The 20,494-nt window shown below is 35.7% G+C and overlaps 1 protein-coding gene across 3 annotated transcripts in view; it reads right to left on the bottom strand.

Moving 5' to 3' along the window:
* Positions 1-3,172: 3,172 nt before the first annotated feature.
* Positions 3,173-20,494, bottom strand: part of hace1 (HECT domain and ankyrin repeat containing E3 ubiquitin protein ligase 1) — a 58,533-nt gene continuing 41,211 nt past the window's right edge. For all 3 annotated transcript variants that reach the window (XM_088938226.1, XM_088938234.1, XM_088938243.1), the window contains exons 19-24: positions 17,304-17,500; positions 14,982-15,113; positions 11,737-11,835; positions 7,397-7,467; positions 5,016-5,129; positions 3,173-4,099 (exon numbers count right to left, since the gene is read on the bottom strand). In XM_088938226.1, the coding sequence (XP_088794352.1) occupies positions 3,997-4,099; positions 5,016-5,129; positions 7,397-7,467; positions 11,737-11,835; positions 14,982-15,113; positions 17,304-17,500 (716 nt within the window). In that variant the 3' untranslated portion in view covers positions 3,173-3,996. The remainder of the gene's footprint in view (positions 4,100-5,015; positions 5,130-7,396; positions 7,468-11,736; positions 11,836-14,981; positions 15,114-17,303; positions 17,501-20,494) is intronic.

Genomic DNA, 20,494 nt, shown 5'->3' with positions numbered 1-20,494 from the left:
CCTTCATGTCTAGTCCCTGACCAGACACTGATGCTTAGATCCAAAATCTTCACTGCCCCATCCATTCAGGTTCTACAAATTGTGGCATTGGATTCAAACAGTCTTTAAGAGAGACATTTTAATAAGACCCTAATAAACACTCAACAATCAGATTACACTGTCAACACCAAATCAAGCAAGTCAAAAACCATAGTCCATGCACAACTCGACTCAAAAAGAACAGGAAGGCTGTAAAGACATGACCCAAGAACACTACTTAAAACTGAACCCTGAGATTCTCTGAGAGTTGGGAAGCTAATTTAAATGCATAAGTATGATTGCACATGGATGTTAAACATAGCACTGGGAATTAACAAAAAACATATTTTCTTTAAAGATGAAGAGCAAGTTTAAAAATGTTTCACTAAAATCAACTCACTGTGCCATCCCTGATGAGTAGTAACTAATTAAACACAGAATAAAAAGCCTTTGTGATGCAGTACCAACCAATAACAAAGATTCACATAAGACAGAAAGTTGAGATAAAGGTCACTGAACTAAGCTCCCAAGGGTGTGTATTTTATTTGCAGTATTTACAGGTAGTACAAACACTCAGCAACGGTGGACATATTTCCAGTACTGTATACAGAAGTAAAAGAAATCTATATTGCTGTTCCTTCAGGGGAATGCTTAATAAAAGCTTGTAATAACCCTTTCATATCATCTCAGATATTTCATCATTCTTAATGCATCTGAAAAGAAGACTTAAATAACAAAAATGGGATCTATAGCAGGGTGCAGCAGGAAAAGGCTTTTAATGTAATCATCAGAACACAATCAAAGTCCCCTGTTCTTGAAAATTGGTCTCTTGGAACGATACTTAACCCAACAAAAGCCATTAGGCCATGATCAAGTGTGCAGTCTCTGTGCTGCTCATTTTTTGAAGGACTGTCTCAGCTGCAAGCAGTTATGACTACACTTGAAGGTGGAAAGCAAATACATAGGTGTTCAGGCTAGTGGCATCTCACCATTCAAATTTACAGGATAATATTTTCTAATTTTGCTGGAGCAACAGTAAACAGTCTGGTGTTTTTCCTCTTCCTAACAGACTAGTGAAAGCTCTAATGACAAGGTTTAAGTGCCAGAAGGTGTACTTCAAACATTTCTGGGCAACCTTTAAAAAGCTCTTGTATTGATCATATTAATATTAAAACAAGAACATGAAACTGCTTTAGCAGATCTCCTGTAATAAGAGGTCTTTTTATCTTAAATGTTTTATAAGGATTGCACATTTAAATACAATCATCTATAAATACATACACTAAGGAAGTCAAGCCAGTTACTGTACAGATGTAACCTAATAGCATATATCAGCATGTAGCAGTATTCCACAATTAAAAATTAATAGAGCTGCCTAAAAGAGCTCTAAGATAGCTTTTTTCATGGTTCTTTTTTGATAGTATAAGAGCTAAAACCAATTCTACAAGAGAATGTTATATTATTGAATAAGCTTAAGGATATCCAAAACACTTTCATAAAATGATCATAGCCTATGCATACATTCATTTGTGTATGTATTCTTACCTGTTTCAAATTTAGTGTAAAACAGTGTTTCTAAAAAGCATAACTGGAACCAAACAGAACTTGAAAAGGCCCTTGGAAATCCTTTTTTTTTGTATCTCTTGCATTTGCATCCCAGCATTCTCTGCTACTCTACCATATGTGAAGAACAAATGTGCCTCAGAGCTCTGAGCACCAACCGCAGTGAACAGTTTGTGTACTGGCCGAGATACTGCTTGTTTAGTGTCATTTAGTACCATGGTACAATTAGCTCTGGGCCAAAAAGCTGGTCAGGCTCATATTGCGAGCACATATGTTTGTTCTGTGTTCTTTCTTAAATGGAGGCCCAGAAGCCAGACACAAACAAGTCACTAAAACAGAGGAGGTCACAGCTGTATTCCTAGCATCCGTATCATTCTGGCAAATCTGTTGCTTGTGCTTTGATGTTTTATGCCTACTGTACATAAACCCTGCAATGTATATGTTGGATCAATTTAGCTCCACTGTACTAAAGGAAAGCTGCTGCACACAAGAAAAATTTTGATAAGACAAAAAAAAAGGTTTTAAGAAATAAAATGAATCAAAATCCCAAGCAGTTCAGAAATACTTTCTACACATTTCAAAATCTAAATTTTCAACCATTTGAGATAAATTTAGAGGAATCTCCTAAACCTGAAAACACTCACTAGCTGGCTACAATGGCCTGAATAGTCTATATTTGTGCTTATTAGTATATTGTAGCACTCTCGTGTTCACATGGGTATGTGCCCTCGCCTCTGCCGCCTCAGGTCGGACCCCCACTGCCGGGGACTCGAACCCGGGCCTCCGGCGTCACTCAACAGGGACCCAGCCACTTGAGCTAAAGGGAAATCTCCCGTCAGCCTGACGGCTGCGGTCCCTGCTATTCACAGGGAAGGGCGGTGACGTCACCGCGCTGGTAAGCCAGCTCTCACAACCTGCAATGGTGGCCGTATATGTTACTACTTGAATTTAGAAAGACTACAGTGAAGAGTAATACAATTAAGAAAGCCTAGTGTTTTAGTGCTCTGTGACAAAAATGTCAAACTATATTTAAAAAATAAATTGGTACTATTTTAACTATATGATATTCTCCATAGAATAAATTATTCCATTCTATATTGTTTTTAGTTGATTCTGTAATAAAATCATGAACGGCTTCCAAATGGAAAAGACATTCCACATTGCGGAATAGATGCAAAGCACAATGACAAGAGTTGTTGTGAAAATATGAAGCATTACTGTTTTAGCAAATACTTTTTGCAACAGGGAATTAAAGAATAACAACCTAAAAAAAGTTTAGAAATGTCATGGTAATACAACTTACTCTTCCATTAAAACAGTTGACAGGCAGAATATGAAAACTGACAGCTGTGACAGTGGTCTGTTCAGCAACACTTTCAGCACAACACATTTTAGCTTCTATCTTAAAAAAAGATAATTAATAACAATCTGAGCAACAGTTGAATGACCACACACATTCATGCATTCATGGATCACAAAAGGGGATCTTTTTGAGAGCAACATTGAAAGATGCTGTGTATTCTCTTTCATTCATTAATCATTTAAAAAAGTATTTCTTCTCAAATTCGTATATATAAAAACAGTCCAAATATTTTATGGTAAAATACAATTTAATGTATTTTAATCTCATATACAGAAAGATCTATAAAGTTATACAAGAAACATTACCATCAATGTACAAATGCAAAACAAATATACATTTAGAACAATATAGGTAGATTCTAAATTTCAGCAAATATCGATATGTACATAATATTAAAACAGAAATGTTTTACGCAGACTTAATTGTCTTCAATGTATGTGTTTCTCTCTCTCTCTGGCAACTGTTTCTTGCACACTGTACCACAATATTTTTGTTTTCAGAAAAAAATAAAATATTCTCAAAAATAAAAATGGGGTTATTACAATATATTGTTTATTTTTGGCAGGCTACCAAAATATAATTGTCATATATGCCATTGCCCTTCTTTTTTATTTGTTGATATGTTCATTATTGAAAAAAATGAAACAGAACTAACACAAATACTGTGCTAACAAACGACGGGGCTCAAAATCTACAATGTCAAATGTACTTACAGTCAAATACTACATTAGATCAATACAGTGTTGGCCACACCACTAAAGGATCGCTCCACTAAAACAAAACAGGATGAACAACTGTACTGGAACTTCCACTGTTCATGCATTAGTGTAAAACCATCTAATTCTGAAATACCAATAGTTCTTAGACATTTTAAGAAAATAACTTTTTGAGTTCAACAGTCAAACCTTATTGTTACATTAATCTTGTTCTGAGAGTAAAGGAAAATCAGTGCCATCTATATATAAAATGTCATCCCTGTCCTCATATATCAACATATCAATGATAAATACAGTATGGCTGAAAGAGTCTTATGGCAAATGTAGGTCAGTTACTTAAGCCATGGTGTAACCATAACTCCCACAATGCAGTGCCACTAGAAGCCTGTCTCTGAGGATCTCTTGTTTTGGGTATTCTGGTAGCTTCAGCATGTTGATGCTAAGGAGAAAAAACATAAATGGATTTTATTTCAGATAAAAATGACTACATGTATACAAAGACCTAGAAATTGTTGATTACACTCAAAGTCATCTGAAGAAAATTTGTTTTCTTAAGAAGCAGACTGATTCTTCTTAAAATGTGTATCTTTTCAGACACTTTGGGCTCTGACGTCTGTTGCTTGGGATGGGAAAAGGAATAGATTCATGTAAATGAAAAATGAGATGTTCTTTTGAAAATGTCAGCAAATTGTGGGGAGCTTTGTCTACATTTTTTCTACATAGATTGATGAACCAAAACTGTTACACACTGGTCTGATAAATCAAAATGAAGAGAATACATATTAAAATGATTAATAGGAAAAAATGTTATACCACACTCCTTCAAAATATGATTGAAAGATGGGTCATAGCTCTATTTAATTACCACACTAATCTTTATTTTTTTTTTTTAAATACATATGTCAGTTACCACAATGGTTCCTGGATGCTAAACAGATACATCATCTTACTGTGTTTAAGTTTTCTTAAATAGGGCACTTCTTATTCCAAAATGAAAGGCATAATCCCTTTCATGCAATTAAAAAATTGATCCTTAAAAATCATTATCACAATTACTCAAGCTCCATCTGAAATTTTATACAGCCTAACATTAATACACTGTAATAACAGATACTATCCATCAGTCAAATGACTGAAATTAATCATGTTTTTAGTCCATCTGTTAAAAAACTAATTCACAGACTTTAAACTGCACTTCCTTGAAACAGCATTGTTGCTCTTTCATATTATTTTTTTCTTTCTTGTTGCTATGGCAAGTACTGTAGTTAAAGCCACACCACTCCTTACATGGTCAGCATTTTGATTATACCATAGTGCCCTCTTCTGAGGTGTCTGATCTATCAAAATGAACATACCATGTGCTGGATGTTGGGAGAAGGTTTGAAGTGTATGGCACTGCAGCTATTGTAAACTTTTGCAATCCACTGCCTCCCATGAGATATGCAAAGCCTCCATGAGGTACCCTTGAACTGAAAATAAAAATACTGGCAGTCAAACAATCCATGTTGTAAAGAAAAAACAGGGTCAGCTTCAAGTGTTGGATGAAAAAGAAATGCTTTTCAAAAATACCTCACAACTTGTCACTTAAACACATGAGATTATTGGAAATTTCTGTTGCTTTTGTAAAACACATTGTGTGGAAACAAAATTAGAAATTGCAAATATGCTAATACTGGGTCATTTGCCTGTGGGTTGGGATTAAAAGCAGAATTTAAATTAGAAGTTAAAATTCACTGTCACGCCAATTAACTTACAGTAGCTTATAAAAGCCCTGAGGCAATTTTACGCTGACATTTTTTATTATTTTCCAATAATATATCATAGCACACAGGTTCATATTAGCTCAGTTTGAAAGCAGCCTAAAATACACCAGGAAATATCGTCACCATTTACATTTTCAGTATTTGCTAGATGAAAAAGAGCATGCTCCTCATTGCTTTCAAATTCTTTCTCTATAACATCAGCTCTGAGGCTAAAAAACAGACAACTGTTATCTTATTTGTTCCTATTTACAAGAAATGTGGCACAACCTTAACAACCTAATGTTTAATGCACTGACATTACATTCTTTTTTTTCCTTTAATAAATGAACAGGATAAAACACACAAATGCAGGTACATGCCCACTGACATTTATATTTCTACACTTGTGATGACCTGTCAAGTCCCACTGACTCTTTCTTTTTTACCATTCTCAGCTCTGCTAAAAGGAAACTCAACATGGGGTGAAAGTAGACTCAAAATAAATAGTTGTAGCACTTTTAGATTTTCAATTAGATGCCATTTGCCTTTTATAAAAACAAAAACAGTATTACAAAAGACACTTTTCTAAAGAAAACACAATTAATGAGACACTCTTCTTATCTATGACACTCTCAGAAATTCTGTTCCGAAACGTGTAGCATTGTTTGAGCATCTTGTGCATCTGTCCAGTCCTAATTGTCTCCTATTAATGCTGGATGTAATTTTTATACTGTACTGTTTTGGTATGCTCAGCATTACACAAGGTTAAATCTCTAAATCAAGCTGTACCATACACACTAACAGAGCACACATTTTTCACTCTCAGGCAAGACATAACAACATGGTATCTAGCAAACAAGTAGCTGAGGAAAAAATAAGACATACGTTAGAAACAAAGACTGGTTAAAAAGCCAGTCATCTTGCTGCTGATTTTACATCCAGATTAGGAGTGCTCAATACAGGATTAAAATGACAGTTATAGACATGTTATCAAAATATTTGACTTGTCACCTCTAAAAGTAAACAGTATATAACAAACAATATTACTCCAAGAGTACTAAGAGTAACAGTAGAAGTAATAATAATCTTTTGAGTGCCTGTCAGTGGTGAATACAGTAAAAAGCTGAGGAGAAAAATGAACAATATAATTCTGTTGTTCAACTTTACGCAGTTTCCAAAGGAATATAACCAGAATATAACCAGAGTTAAGAATATAACCAAGAGTTAAGCACTATTTTTGAGTGCTTTTGAGTGTGTATAGGCTAACTATAATTAGCCTATACACAGAATAAGTCTAAATTAAGTGAGGAAACAACAGATTTTGAAAATGATTCACAAGTCGTGCCAGTCACCTGATTGTAGACCCACTGAAATATAGAACGAGCTCTGAGAAACCAAAAAAATATTTCAACTAGAATAAATACGTTCTGGGAGAGAATGAGGACTGAATGGTAACAACAGGTATGCAATACATTCCAAAACCTTTTTAAGGGCTGTGGCTAGAGGGGGTAAGTGTAAAATTGATATAATTTTTAAATTCAGGAATCTTAAAGAAAATCATTCTCTGGTACATTCTGTTTTAAAAAGACAAATAAAACAGCTTACATCGCTATTCCCTTCTACATTACATACTGTATGTAAGTATTATTAATATAGATGCAATTTTTGTTATAAATGTCTGAGAAATGCAAACATTAAAATCTTTCTTGCTTGATATCAGTACAATTGCAACCACCTTTAACAGTGCAAAATTTATATTCCCAGATCACCAGTTTCTTCAATAAAGATGTTATTAGAGCACATCTGAATCTAGAAATATTAAGATGTTTCTACTCCTATGCACATTCGGGTTTCATAGCTACCTAGCACTTGGTGTTTGTATTTTAAGCAAACAGAAATATTTCAAGCTGTTTACATAAATACAGCATGTACAATCATTCCTGGGTTTCAGCTTCTTTTGAGGAGTACCAGGTTACTGTGTATAGGCTGCTCACCTGCCTGTGACAAACTGCAACAGCAGCACTCGCTCCTCCTGGGTGAGGCTCTCAACAACCTCCCAAAACCACTGAAAGACAAAAAAAGAGTGTTTTATCATCTGGATAAACAGCTGCTACTTTCATTCTGTTTGTGAATATGTAACTTTTATTAAATTATGCCAGTGTAAGTAGAAAATGCCAACACTAAATGTTCTAATTCTTTCATGAGTTTTAAAGCAACATAAGATAATCATGCTTGTATTCTGAATTCTGAACCATGAGTGTTGTCATTATAAATGCCGGTAAAATACAATCTATTATGTAAATAAAATTATAGTAGCAAACCTAGAGGAGGCAATCACCAACATCTCCTCATATTCAGAAACTATATTATCTGAAATCCAACAAAAACAAGTATGCCTCTGTATAATTTAGATTAATGAACCTATTGGTTAAATCATGTCACGTAACAAAATACTTTGGGTTTAGAAAACTGCACAATGAAATATTGTGAGAAGACATAACGGAATACACCATTTCCTAATGTCAATCATTAACATTTTCAATCAAGGTCATTAAGAAATTTGTCAAGCCACTGCTGAAACACCTACAGTAGGAACAACAGCACAGTGTCATCAGCAAAAAAACATAGCAAGGCAGAAAATGTTGAGCTGAGGACAGCTAGGATCAAATCGGGCACAAGCACAAATGACTTGAACACAAGCTTTTCTACATAACCATTAAAAAAAAAGGCAAAATATCTTATCCGGCAGGTTGGAGGTGAACCTCCAGAGTCCAGAGCTGACCATTTTATTTTTGTGAGGTTTGCTGCTCAGCAACTAAACTAGTTCCAGGTCCATCCCACTTCCAGAAATAAAGGTTCACACATGGATTTTGTTCAGGAAGTGATTAACAATCAAAAAAAGGATTTAAAAAGGTTTGCAAGTCACAAGCAATTCCAACTGCACTAAGTAGAATCTGTGCCATTTTAGCCATTAAAGTAGGGGTTAATGTACAGTAACAGTTGCCTGCTCTCAAGGTAACCTAAAGCAAATGACAGTAGCCAGACACACTATAATGAAAACTGTTTTCTGTAAGGTACCCAGCATGCCAGAGGACATGAGACAAAACAGACAGTTAAATGTGATTTAATATTTAAATTCTTTGAGCCTTGCATCAAAAACTTGGTTAGGCAATCTGATTACATGCAGATTTTCCATGTTGCAAAGAATGAACTTTGAGAATTAACAACAAATGTAAATAAAGCTTAATTTTGGCTGTGATTGTGACATGGCAGACATTTTGGTCAAAAAGCATGTGTCATTTTGCTTTAGAATAATTAAGGAAAATCGTGATTTGGAAGCATTTTTATTTAGATCTTATCTGACTGAGGCTCTGTTTATTATGCTCAAAGATGTGCTATCCCATTACAATTTTCTATTAAAAAAAGGATAGTGTTAAGTGTTCATGCAGAGGAGCAGCCACTGACCTTATACAGTGCCTTGTGAAAGTATTCGGCCCCCTTGAACTTTTCAACCTTTTGCCACATTTCAGGCTTCAAACATAAAGATATAAATTTTTTATTTTATGTGAAGAATCACCAACAAGTGGGACACAATTGTGAAGTGGAACGAAATCTATTGGATTTTTGAAACTTTTTTAACTAATAAAAAAATGAAAAGTGGGGCGTGCAAAATTATTCGGCCCCTTTACTTTCAGTGCAGCAAACTCACTCCAGAAGTTCAGCGAGGATCTCTGAATGATCCAATGTTGTCCTAAATGACTGATGGTGATAAATAGAATCCACCTGTGTGTAATCAAGTCTCTGTATAAATGCACCTGCTCTGTGATAGTCTCAAGGTTCTGTTGAAAGCGCAGAGAGCATCATGAAGACCAAGGAACACACCAGGCAGGTCCGTAATACTGTTGTGGAGAAGTTTAAAGCCGGATTTGGATACAAAAAGATTTCCCAAGCTTCAAACATCCCAAGGAGCACTGTGCAAGCGATCATCTTGAAATGGAAGGAGTATCAGACCACTGCAAATCTACCAAGACCTGGCCGTCCCTCTAAACTTTCAGCTCAGACAAGGAGAAGACTGATCAGAGATGCAGCCAAGAGGCCCATGATCACTCTGGATGAACTGCAGAGAACTACAGCTGAGGTGGGAGAGTCTGTCCATAGGACAACAATCAGTCTTACACTGCACAAATCTGGCCTTTATGGAAGAGTGGCAAGAAGAAAGCCATTTCTCAAAGATATCCATAAAAAGTCTCGTCTAAAGTTTGCCACAAGCCACCTGGGAGACACCCCAAACATGTGGAAGAAGGTGCTCTGGTCAGATGAAACCAAAATCGAACTTTTTGGCCACAATGCAAAACGATATGTTTGGCGTAAAAGCAACACAGCTCATCACCCTCAACACACCATCCCCACTGTCAAACATGGTGGTGGCAGCATCATGGTTTGGGCCTGCTTTTCTTCAGCAGGGACAGGGAAGATGGTTAAAATTGAGGGGAAGATGGATGCAGCCAAATACAGGACCATTCTGGATGAAAACCTGTTGGAGTCTGCAAAAGACCTGAAACTGGGACGGAGATTTATCTTCCAACAAGACAATGATCCCAAACATACAGCAAAATCTACAAAGGAATGGTTCACAAATAAACGTATCCAGGTGTTTGAATGGCCAAGTCAAAGTCCAGACCTGAATCCAATCGAGAATCTGTGGAAAGAGCTGAAAACTGCTGTTCACAAACGCTCTCCATCCAACCTCACTGAGCTCGAGCTGTTTTGCAAGGAAGAATGGGCAAGAATTTCAGTCTCTCGATGTGCAAAACTGATAGAGACATACCCCAAGCGACTTGCAGCTGTAATCGCAGCAAAAGGTGGCTCTACAAAGTATTAACGCAAGGGGGCCGAATAATTTTGCACGCCCCACTTTTCATTTTTTTATTAGTTAAAAAAGTTTCAAAAATCCAATAGATTTCGTTCCACTTCACAATTGTGTCCCACTTGTTGGTGATTCTTCACATAAAATAAAAAATTTATATCTTTATGTTTGAAGCCTGAAATGTGGCAAAAGGTTGAAAAGTTCAAGGGGGCCGAATACTTTCGCAAGGCACTGTATATTCACATAGTCTTAATCTAGTGGAGCAGGAGGTACTATAAGGCATTTGATTGCAGTTACTTGTAAAATGATGAGCTTTGTGAAGAATTTACCAAAGTGACTTGCTTGGATTGCTTGGTACACAATGTACTTTCTGACCAAGAACAGTCACTTATCTCCAATAATCTTTCAGTTAATGACTAATGATGGTGGAGTTAAAGCAGGTGGATTTGCTATATCTTTACTGTCCAGTTAGTTTTGTATGTTTCTGAAAATGGCAAATATGGAGCAAAAGAGCAGTACCATGCAGCTTTATCAAGGAAAATCATAACTACTGATTCAGCTAATAATTATTACTAGAGCAAGTTTCAATCAAGTTTAAAAGAAAACCAAGATGCTGAATTGTTACATTTGGATTGCCCAACCCCTCCACAACCAAGAAAGGATACAACAGTTGGGAGAAGGTGCTGTATCAAATTCATTATGTCTCCTGAATAACTCTACCAGCACAATTACCACAACATTGAAGACTCTATCACAATGGTAATGAGCAACAAATTCAGTTCAACTGTTTGGGAGCACATGAAAAGCATTAAAATGTTTGCTACTGGAAGCTGAGACAGCAAATCCTCTGCAGAATTCTAGAACCAGACTTTGATACAGATTGACTAAAATTAGACTGTGATGCACTGACTGACACAGCAAAAGAAAGTGGTTTCAATTCATCAACATTATGGGAGTATAGTAAATCTGCTGAGCTCTTAGGACAGTAAATGTTTGCAACCATGACTGCTCAGTGGGAGACCCTGATAAGAACTACTTTATCCCATTCTCCTCTTGTACACCTGAAAGATCATTTGCAAAACTTTGAAGGATTAAAGGATGCCAGTGACCATGTTCTGAGATGCATAATTTATTTCTTTATTTTACTGCTTTGAATGTGCATATAAGATATCAATTTAACAGTCATGCTCCAAACTAATTCTTAATATTGGGTTTTGTCACAGCAGTTCATTCTAGCCAATTAGAAGACTTCAGAAAGCGATTTCAAGTAGTATTATACCAACATTTTTTAAATATAAAATGTTAATTTAATAAATGTATAATAGAGCATTAATTTTACAGACCAGAAGAAAGCAGAGAATTTTCATTGTTGGCTGAAGCAATGAACTTTGCCATTTGCAAAAAGAAAACATTATTCAACGTAATTTCAAATGCTTTCTCTTGTAAATGGACACTCAATTAATATACCTTAATAACTGGCTCTTCCAAATCATATCCACTTGTGTACTCTGTGTTCTTCTTCCAGTCATTTACGTCAATCTCTGGCATTCCTGAAAGCAGCAATTCCTGTAGCAAAATGAGAGCCTGACCATTATTTTCTTCTTTTAGCTGATGCTTGTAGCCAAGGCAACTTACATGGTTCACAATATGTGATATACAGTACATTTCCTATTTAGGAAAAAAATATTTAAAACAATTTAATAAACAAAATGTAATAAATCACAGGGTAGTGGTTTGCAGAATAGATGTAACAATACTCAAATACAGTAAATGAAGTGCAAAATAAAACAACAAATGTATATGTGGAACATATTGGGGAACAGCAGGGCAGTACAACAGTCAATGAGTGCAAGACAGCAGCAGGTTGTAGGATTTATAAGTGCAGCTTGAACTGGTAAGTTTTGAAGAATTCCAAAAGGCAGGAGCTGGCACTGGACAGCCAAGGATGAAGATAAGATACTATACAGGATATGGAAATGTAGACTGAAGTTGGGGGTTGTGTGGGTTGACTAAACTCACAGTAAAAGAGAAGGATTATAGGGAAAGATAGGAAATGTGAGGTAAAAAAACAGAAAATGAAAAGAGTTGTAGGTAAGCAAGGACAAGGAATGTGAGGGACAGACAGACAGGAATGGGAAAATAGCAGACAATAGAAAGCAATATTGTAGAATGAGAGTGTGAGGTAGGCAAAAGAAAGACAAACATGACCTCAAGCTAACCCAGTGTACATAGAACTAGGGTTTGAACCAGGAGCACAGTGGAGGTGTTTTGAGTGAGAAGGAGATTCTGGAGAAATTCAGTAAAACACAACAAAGTGTACCAGAGAAAAGGTGTGCTGAGAGATTAGGTAAAAGAGGGGTCAATTCAAATTGAAAAAAAAGATTGGTAATAGAGTGAAAAATGTTTCAAAAAGTGAAACATGACTTTCCCCCCCAAGAAAAACAATCTCATCCTACCTTTACATGAATAACCTGTTCAATTTCCAAAATAGCTGTAAAAAAATCAATTTCACAAATAGTACGAAAACTAGCTTGAAATAGAACTCATTTTGACTTGTGACACTCAAAATAGCAACATGACCTTCCTTCCCCTAAAACACTGCCGTCTAATTTAAAGGTAAAATGAAATTCAAAGTATGCAACATTATGAGGAGGCCTGCATACATATATACTCATATAATACTAAAGGTAAGTATAGAAAAATAAACTGTTAAGTGAACACGTTTTGCTGCTATTTGACCTCAGTTATTTCCATCGACATTTTACCCTTGTAAGAGAGAGCACATGCCCCTTTTAATCAGTAGGCTGCAGGCAGTTTTTAGAAACTAACACAAAGAATAGTGTATGAAAACCTCAGTAACTGTCAATTTCTTTCAAACATAAAGCCTTTCTAAGTATGTATATAAGGTAAGTGAGCAACCATGGCCCCAGGAAAGGAGATAAAATTCAATTGATCTGTTATTTCCATTATTATTCCAAAAGTGAAAACTGCAAGAAAACATAATTAGCAGAATGGAGCTGAGGCAGTAACTGATAACTGATGGCAAATATAACAATCCCAGGACACAAAGACTAAAATAACTACAAGAGATAAATGACAGATTGCTTAAATGACTATGGTTCAATTCTTCATTGTCAGTTCTCTCATGATTATTTCAGTATCATCATCAAATTAAACAATTAACAGACATTTCTGACAAGAGTTGGATAGTGAGAGATGCATCCTGAAAAACTTTATTTGTTTAAGGAAATCGCAACAAACACCTATAATGGGCATAAAGCTGTAAAGACTGGACACAACTGCAAATGGAGAGAAGTATTGAAAAATGTTTAACTTTTTTAGCTCCAAGAGGAAAGAGTATATTAGCAGAATAACAGGAAGGAGTTTTCTCAAAGACTAAAATTATCAAACATGCCCTGCTGCATTTTGTGTCCATATGTTTTCACATAAATCAATAGTTTGATCATTCCTTTCTCAGGTGCATGTCAAAAATATTTTGAGATGTCCACATAATTTTGATGGTCCTTTGCAGATAACATTACATGTACATAACAATAGAATTGTTAAGGAACAAGTAATAGGTTTATTCCATGCTGAAAAAAAGAAGAAAGAGAACACAACGTTTCGGCCGTGGAGCCTTCTTCAGGTGTCAAGGTGTCAATAGAATTGTTATATATATATGTGTGTGTGTAAAATCTGTTTTATCAAACATAGTACAAAAGCTTTGAACAGATAAGAAAGTCACCAGCAGCCAAAAGAAAAATGCTGAAACCAGGCAGAATTCACAAACCTAGCTGCATATTCATACACTGCATACAGTACATACATTTTAATGCAATACTATATTTCTTTATTTCTGCTTGGATGTTCTATGGAATGTACTTTACAAGGGTTAGGGTAACAGTACTGTGCAAAAAATACAGAAAAGGTCATTGTTTTTTTTTTTACTTAGTGCAGCTTTCACCTATTTATAATTATTCCTGTGAAGAAAAAAGCATTCCTGTAATAATGCTTGTATGTTAGAGTTACTATGTGAAAGACACACTCACTCTGTTCTCATGTGAGTGTCTCATGGTGAGTTTTTAATTTTAATGGCATTATCAGTCCTTCAAATGTAATGCGATTCTCTACATTCACACATAATGTTACATGTCTTGCAAATGATGTAGCATATCTTTATATATATATATCTTCTTCATACGCTCAACATCAGCTCCAAAATAATTGATTCCTTACTTAAGGACAGATGCCTTAATATTGCCTGTCAGTGCAGAACAGGGGGTGTTTGAATTAGAAGTGAAAACAAGGTGACCTACAATGCCTGTCAAAGACTGGACCAGGAGGCTGCGCTAGCTAACTGTGGATACATCACAGGTTCTAGCTAAGTGAGCTCGTCTATCACGGAGGAATACAACCCCCTAGTGAACGCAATCAAAATCCAGAAGTTGATACAGTCTTGTCATACAATTCAAACCCCCTGCTGAGGGAAAGGTTTGAAGTTTCATTATGCTATAACTTCAGATTGAGTTCTGTGCCGCCCCATATGCGGGTCCAAAATTCCAACAGCATTTCCAGCAATATTAAGGAATTCTGGACTTATTCCTTTAAAAGTCATTAATACCAGATCTTGTACTGGACTGCCCAGGACAGTGCTGAATGGATTGCTGTAAAGAGAACAGAGAGAGCTGCTGCAGCATGTCTCGTTGACTTACCAATTCATATTCATCGAACAGCTGTATCAGAGAAGGGGGGATGAATGTATGAAAGCCTTGTAGAAACGCATTAATCTGCGGCTGAATGGCTCGGGTCATACGCAGTTCAGTCACAAGCTGGACATACTCGGCCTGATAAAAGGAAACATGCAAAGTTTACCAAATGAAAGCATTTCTTTAAGAAAAATCAAAAGAAACTGCTTTTTTTTGTACATTCTTCACATTACAGAGCCTTTTCCCATTTCTGAGAGCAGATATGCTTCATGGAGCGAGTCTACCAAGTCAGCAATCACACAGCCCCCGCCTCCCCTTGGCTGAATTGAAATTGCACGATGCATGCCTCAAGTCTCTGTGCTGCAGCACAATGGAAATTCAATATTTCTACCACAGTGTGAAAAGCATACCTTTACAAGAGAAAAATCTGAACAGCAGTAATACAACTGCATACAAAATCCTACCAGATGAATAGGTTTCATCCTTGAGTATTACCCCATATGAAGGCTGAATATAATGAATTGTACATGTATGTGAAATCATTATAGAACTCACAAAATACAATCTTCCTTGTACATGGATCCTATCCCTATGTATTTTTCCCCTGAACAATTAATGTGTAAAGGTACATTAAAGTACCTATTTGCTTAAAAGGGAGACAAACATAAGAAAAGCATCAGAAACACATCAGGTAATCATTTGTGTGTGTGTGTGGTTGTTTTTGGCAATTAAGATAAATACTTGTAAATGGAAGTCATGGATTTAATTGTGTTTACCAGCTGGATGTTTTGCAGCCATATATTAAACCAAGACTTTGGATACATGGAGACCAGACAATATAATACATAAAGATACATTTCAAAACATTCAAACATGCCTGTTGCATATAATTCTAGCCAATTTAAGGTTCTTCTATTCTCATTTAAATAATCTCAATTACAGTATATTACAGACACATTGGGTGTACAGTAAACGTATATATGTTATTTATATGAATCTGTAAAAACAATCATATAAAAATCATGAATCATACAAAATATAGATCAAATTATATTTTAAAAGGTAACTAACAAAATATTTATCAGTACTTAAATGGCACTGCTTCCCTTTAAAAGTGCACTGTGCAAAGATAAATATCATGTAGTCAGGGCATTACAAACTCACCTGTTCTATGAGATACAATGATAACTTTTCGGTTTCCTGGCTTGTAACAAGTTCAGAACACCAAGAGACTTCTGAACCAATCTGAAAAACGTACTCCCTACTCTTTTGAGGGAACACATGTGCCTTCCAGCAAAAGTGGCCTTGGCACACGGTAAAATAATAGCAGCTTTATCATAGATGAAGCCAAGTCTACCCCCTTACAACTCACTTTATACATTCTGTGCAACACTGATGAAAGAGTAGGAGCTAAATGTATGAGATTTTAGGCAGATTTTGGATCTGTGACCTTTTGGTTCACATGTGAGTTGCTTCATACTTAGGTATTCCTTTGAATGCAGAATGTATGTGTACATCATTTAGGAAAGTTTTACCAGCTCTGGCAGACATCCAGGAACACTCAAACTAACCATCATCATCACACACACACATTTAAAAAAAAAACCTTTACTCCCTTGCTTATCAAACACTGACCTCTACAGGCCTTTTTCAAAATTTCATATATAGAACAGATGTTTGGTCAATGTTGTTTTATATAGAAGAGGGCCAGGATTGCGTTTTGTTAATGCCGAAATGAAAGACACTGCAAATAAGTGCAATCTACATACTATTTAAAGGTGGGTAGCTGCGTCAGCATGCGTACGCTGCAAAGGAACAAGTAAAAGGTTTATTCCATGCTGGAAAAAAAAAGAAGAAAGAAAACACAACGTTTCGGCCGTGGAGCCTTCTTCAGGTGTGAGGTGTCAGCCCTCACACCTGAAGAAGGCTCCACGGCCGAAACATTGTGTTTTCTTTCTTCTTTTTTTCAGCATGGAATAAACCTATTACTTGTTCCTTTACTATTTAAAGGGTTTTATATCTCTATGATTATCTCACTTAAAGTGTGAAACAAAACCCGAATCTCTTAAAAAGGAGCACTGTGAGCATTTCTGTCCGCGTACCCACCACAAAAATACCACAAATCAATTTCTCTAAAAGAAGAAAATAACAAAACAAAATACAGTAACAAAAATGAATCAGACAACTGCATACTGCAACCAGATTAAATATTTATAACTCACAGGGTAAATGTAAAGTTACAACTTTAAAAACTGCAGCTTCAAATATTTTGTAATGACATGACAGATGAAATGAATATAGAAATCACAGAACCACTGCAATGATCACCTTATTGTCCTGGGTAACCAGGATACTGACACCACCTGGCTTCAATGGTACTTCTTCCATGGCACCAAACACATCGGTTTCCACTGAAAATGTTAGCTCCAGGCCCAAATCACTGATGTCATTATCCAGAATCCACTGCAGGTTTTTAGCATATTCAGGGTCAATGGAGGCCACATCCTGGTAGTTCACAGGAATTCCTAAGCACACAGCCAAAAATAATGAAAAAGTCACACTGCCTTTCCCTTGAATTTTTACTTTTTTACTTCTGCATTATTAAATCTTATACATTATTACCATTTATTGCATTAACTGTCATTTGTACCATATTTTCAAATGTGCCATATAGCATGTAAACCACCATAATAAAAAGACTGCAAGGCTGGGATCACCCACTTGGCCATCTACATTATCTGCTCAAAACTCTGGAAATTCAAGGATAATATCTGAAGTCAGAATCAATTTAGATTCAGTTTAGATTTATTCTTCTCGGTGTCATCTTCTCCCGATAAGTGACAATTTTTCCTCCCTGTGAAAGTATAAGTGGCAAACTGGAATTTGTTGTTTATATTCACTTCAAGAAATAAGAAACAGAAAACTTCTAACAATGTAGGCTAGTAAAATCTTATAGATTTTAAAGTAAAAACGATCTTTTATACAGATTACAACAAACATGTAAGAAGCTTATTGTACAATATTAAAGTTTCATTTGACTAAAATCAAGACCAAAAAGTATTCATATTTCTGTATTTGTATTAGAAACGTACTGTATTACTGCACAGCACAGTAACTACTAGATTTTCAATATGCAATTACTCGCTATGTAGTGCTTTTGTTTTATTGTACTATAAGAGAAATAATGTGATTTATCTGGCTGTGAAGTGACATACGTTAGCAATACCAATACAAGATACCCCATCCGAAAAAATTAATGAGTACTAGTTATTAAATAAAAAATTTCAGAAAGTAGCATCAATTTGCTCCTCATCACTTAATTAAAATCAGAATATCATAAATCCAAATTTGAATAGCTAGCATAAAACAAAAAATCATTAAGATACAGTCAAGAGAAATGTGTTACTTTACTGTACCTCATCTATAATTTTACAGAAAATGGCAATGGCTTTCTGTCGATACAAAAGATCTTGCCATCTGGTTGATTAAAACTGTTAAGTCTTAAAGCATGACAGCTGAAGGCATTCCAACACCAAACAAATGAACAGACTGGCTCTCACATATGAAGCTCTAGAAATGAACAGGCTGACAATGGGAAATGTAGCTTTAGAGAAGATGAACAGAATGTTGCAGAAGGGTGTAGACTAGGCAAACCTAATGATGGTGTAAAGGTGCAAAAATAAACTATCCAGGGTTGGACTGCTATAATGAATAAAACAGTACTAAGAAAATGGAGCACTACAACACACAGCCATGTAAAAATAAAATAGAGGATGGAAAATGCAGTAATGTAAAAATGAGTGGAGTGAAAAATGTAGTTATCTGCTTTTGCCATTAACATGCTCTTTCTCAGTATGCTACTGCCTCTATTTGCATGCTGAGAACAGCCCAATCCATCATACAGTATCTTCCTTCTAAAATAAAATGGTATCTGCTTCCTAATAACAGCAGTGAATTCAGCATTCAGTGAACATTGTTTAGCATGCTGACTAGAAGGAATAATGGAATGTGCTCATATATTCACATGGAACTGCTTCACAATATATTAAAAAGATAAGCAGAATGACATGCATTTTGGAGGAACTAATTTAATAAAATTTGGATACAAGTTAAAGTACACTTTCTACTCATAAAATGCTCAGAAATACTTTAAAATGCAATTTCAATATTTGCTTTCATGCAATACAATATCGTCATCAGGATTTGTCTTCCAAGTTTAACATAAGGCAAAATATGTTTGTCTGTTCTCAGAAGTTAATCACGGCTCTCCAAACTACAATTTAGGAGGAAGACATCTAAGGAAACCTATTCTGTTGATGGAGGTGTCATTAGTGGACCAGAACACAATATACGTGTCTCTGGACCTGAATTAAATGATTCAGTGAAATGGGATTAGAGATCATCTTTTAGATATTGCATTAGACCAAGGTCCTGACTATTTCTAGAGATCTAAAGATCCCATGGACTCAAAACAGGAAGTACTGACCGGGATAAGTCCTGCTTTAACAGAGAAGACAATTGAAAGATACTGACAAAGACAATCTAAAGGAAAAATTAAATATCGGCAATGAAACCAAAGGCCATAAGCAGAAATTAAGTTCAGGTGCTTTCAGAACTGAAAATATAAGGTACTTCTTCCCAGAGGTTTTTGGTGTCTGGAACACACTACCAATCTATGCAGTTGAAGATAATGGTTGTTCTGTCAAATAATTTGCAACAGTTCTTTCGATTCTTAGTGATGTTACTGCATATTTTCCCATTCTTTCTCTAGCAGTCTGTATATTACTGCAAGCCTGTGAATCAAAAAGACAATGCAACTAGACGTGTGGGACACATAAGACTGAAAACAATGACAATAATAATATTAATATGTTCAATTGAGCTGTGTATCAATCAATATTGTCATAATTTAATTTTACACTGAATTATACAGTATCACTGGTACATGTAATAAGTCTGTACTTTAATGAAGTACACACCCCAGGAGACTTAAATCAAGTATTGTATTTTATAGTAAAGGGAAGAGAGACCTCTGCTGGAAACACAGAACATACGTACTTAAGTTATGAAAAGCCGTTCATTTTGCAAACAACACTGTGAAGAAAACTGAGTGGCCCAAACAACACCTATGAAACACATTTTCATTTCTCTCACCTAAATGTGGTGCTCTGAGTGTGGTTTGGACATTGCTGCCATGAATGCAGATTTAACACATTTCTCAGATCATGATTGCTTCTGCTGCAGTGCCTTAAGATACCCTTGAAACTGCTGTTTGTTTCCAAGGTTCAATTAGTGAGCCCCTTATCACCAAAATAAATAGTTTTCTCCTGTTCACTTACGGTGCACATTCACACTCTACTTCATTTACTGATATATATATATAATGCATCTTATGTGCTGAACTTAATCAACTTTAAATTCAGACCATATTTTTATTATCGTTATTCAAAAGAGACTGGAAATTGCTTCCTAATTTACTTTACATCAGTCATTTGTAACATATTAGAATATGACATATA

This window comes from Atractosteus spatula, chromosome 2 (genome assembly GCF_055471065.1).
Source record: "Atractosteus spatula isolate fAtrSpa1 chromosome 2, fAtrSpa1.hap1, whole genome shotgun sequence".
NCBI classification, from domain to species: domain Eukaryota; kingdom Metazoa; phylum Chordata; class Actinopteri; order Semionotiformes; family Lepisosteidae; genus Atractosteus; species Atractosteus spatula.
The sequence above is the reverse complement of the archived record's forward strand: the minus strand, read 5'-3'. Positions and strand labels throughout refer to the sequence as shown.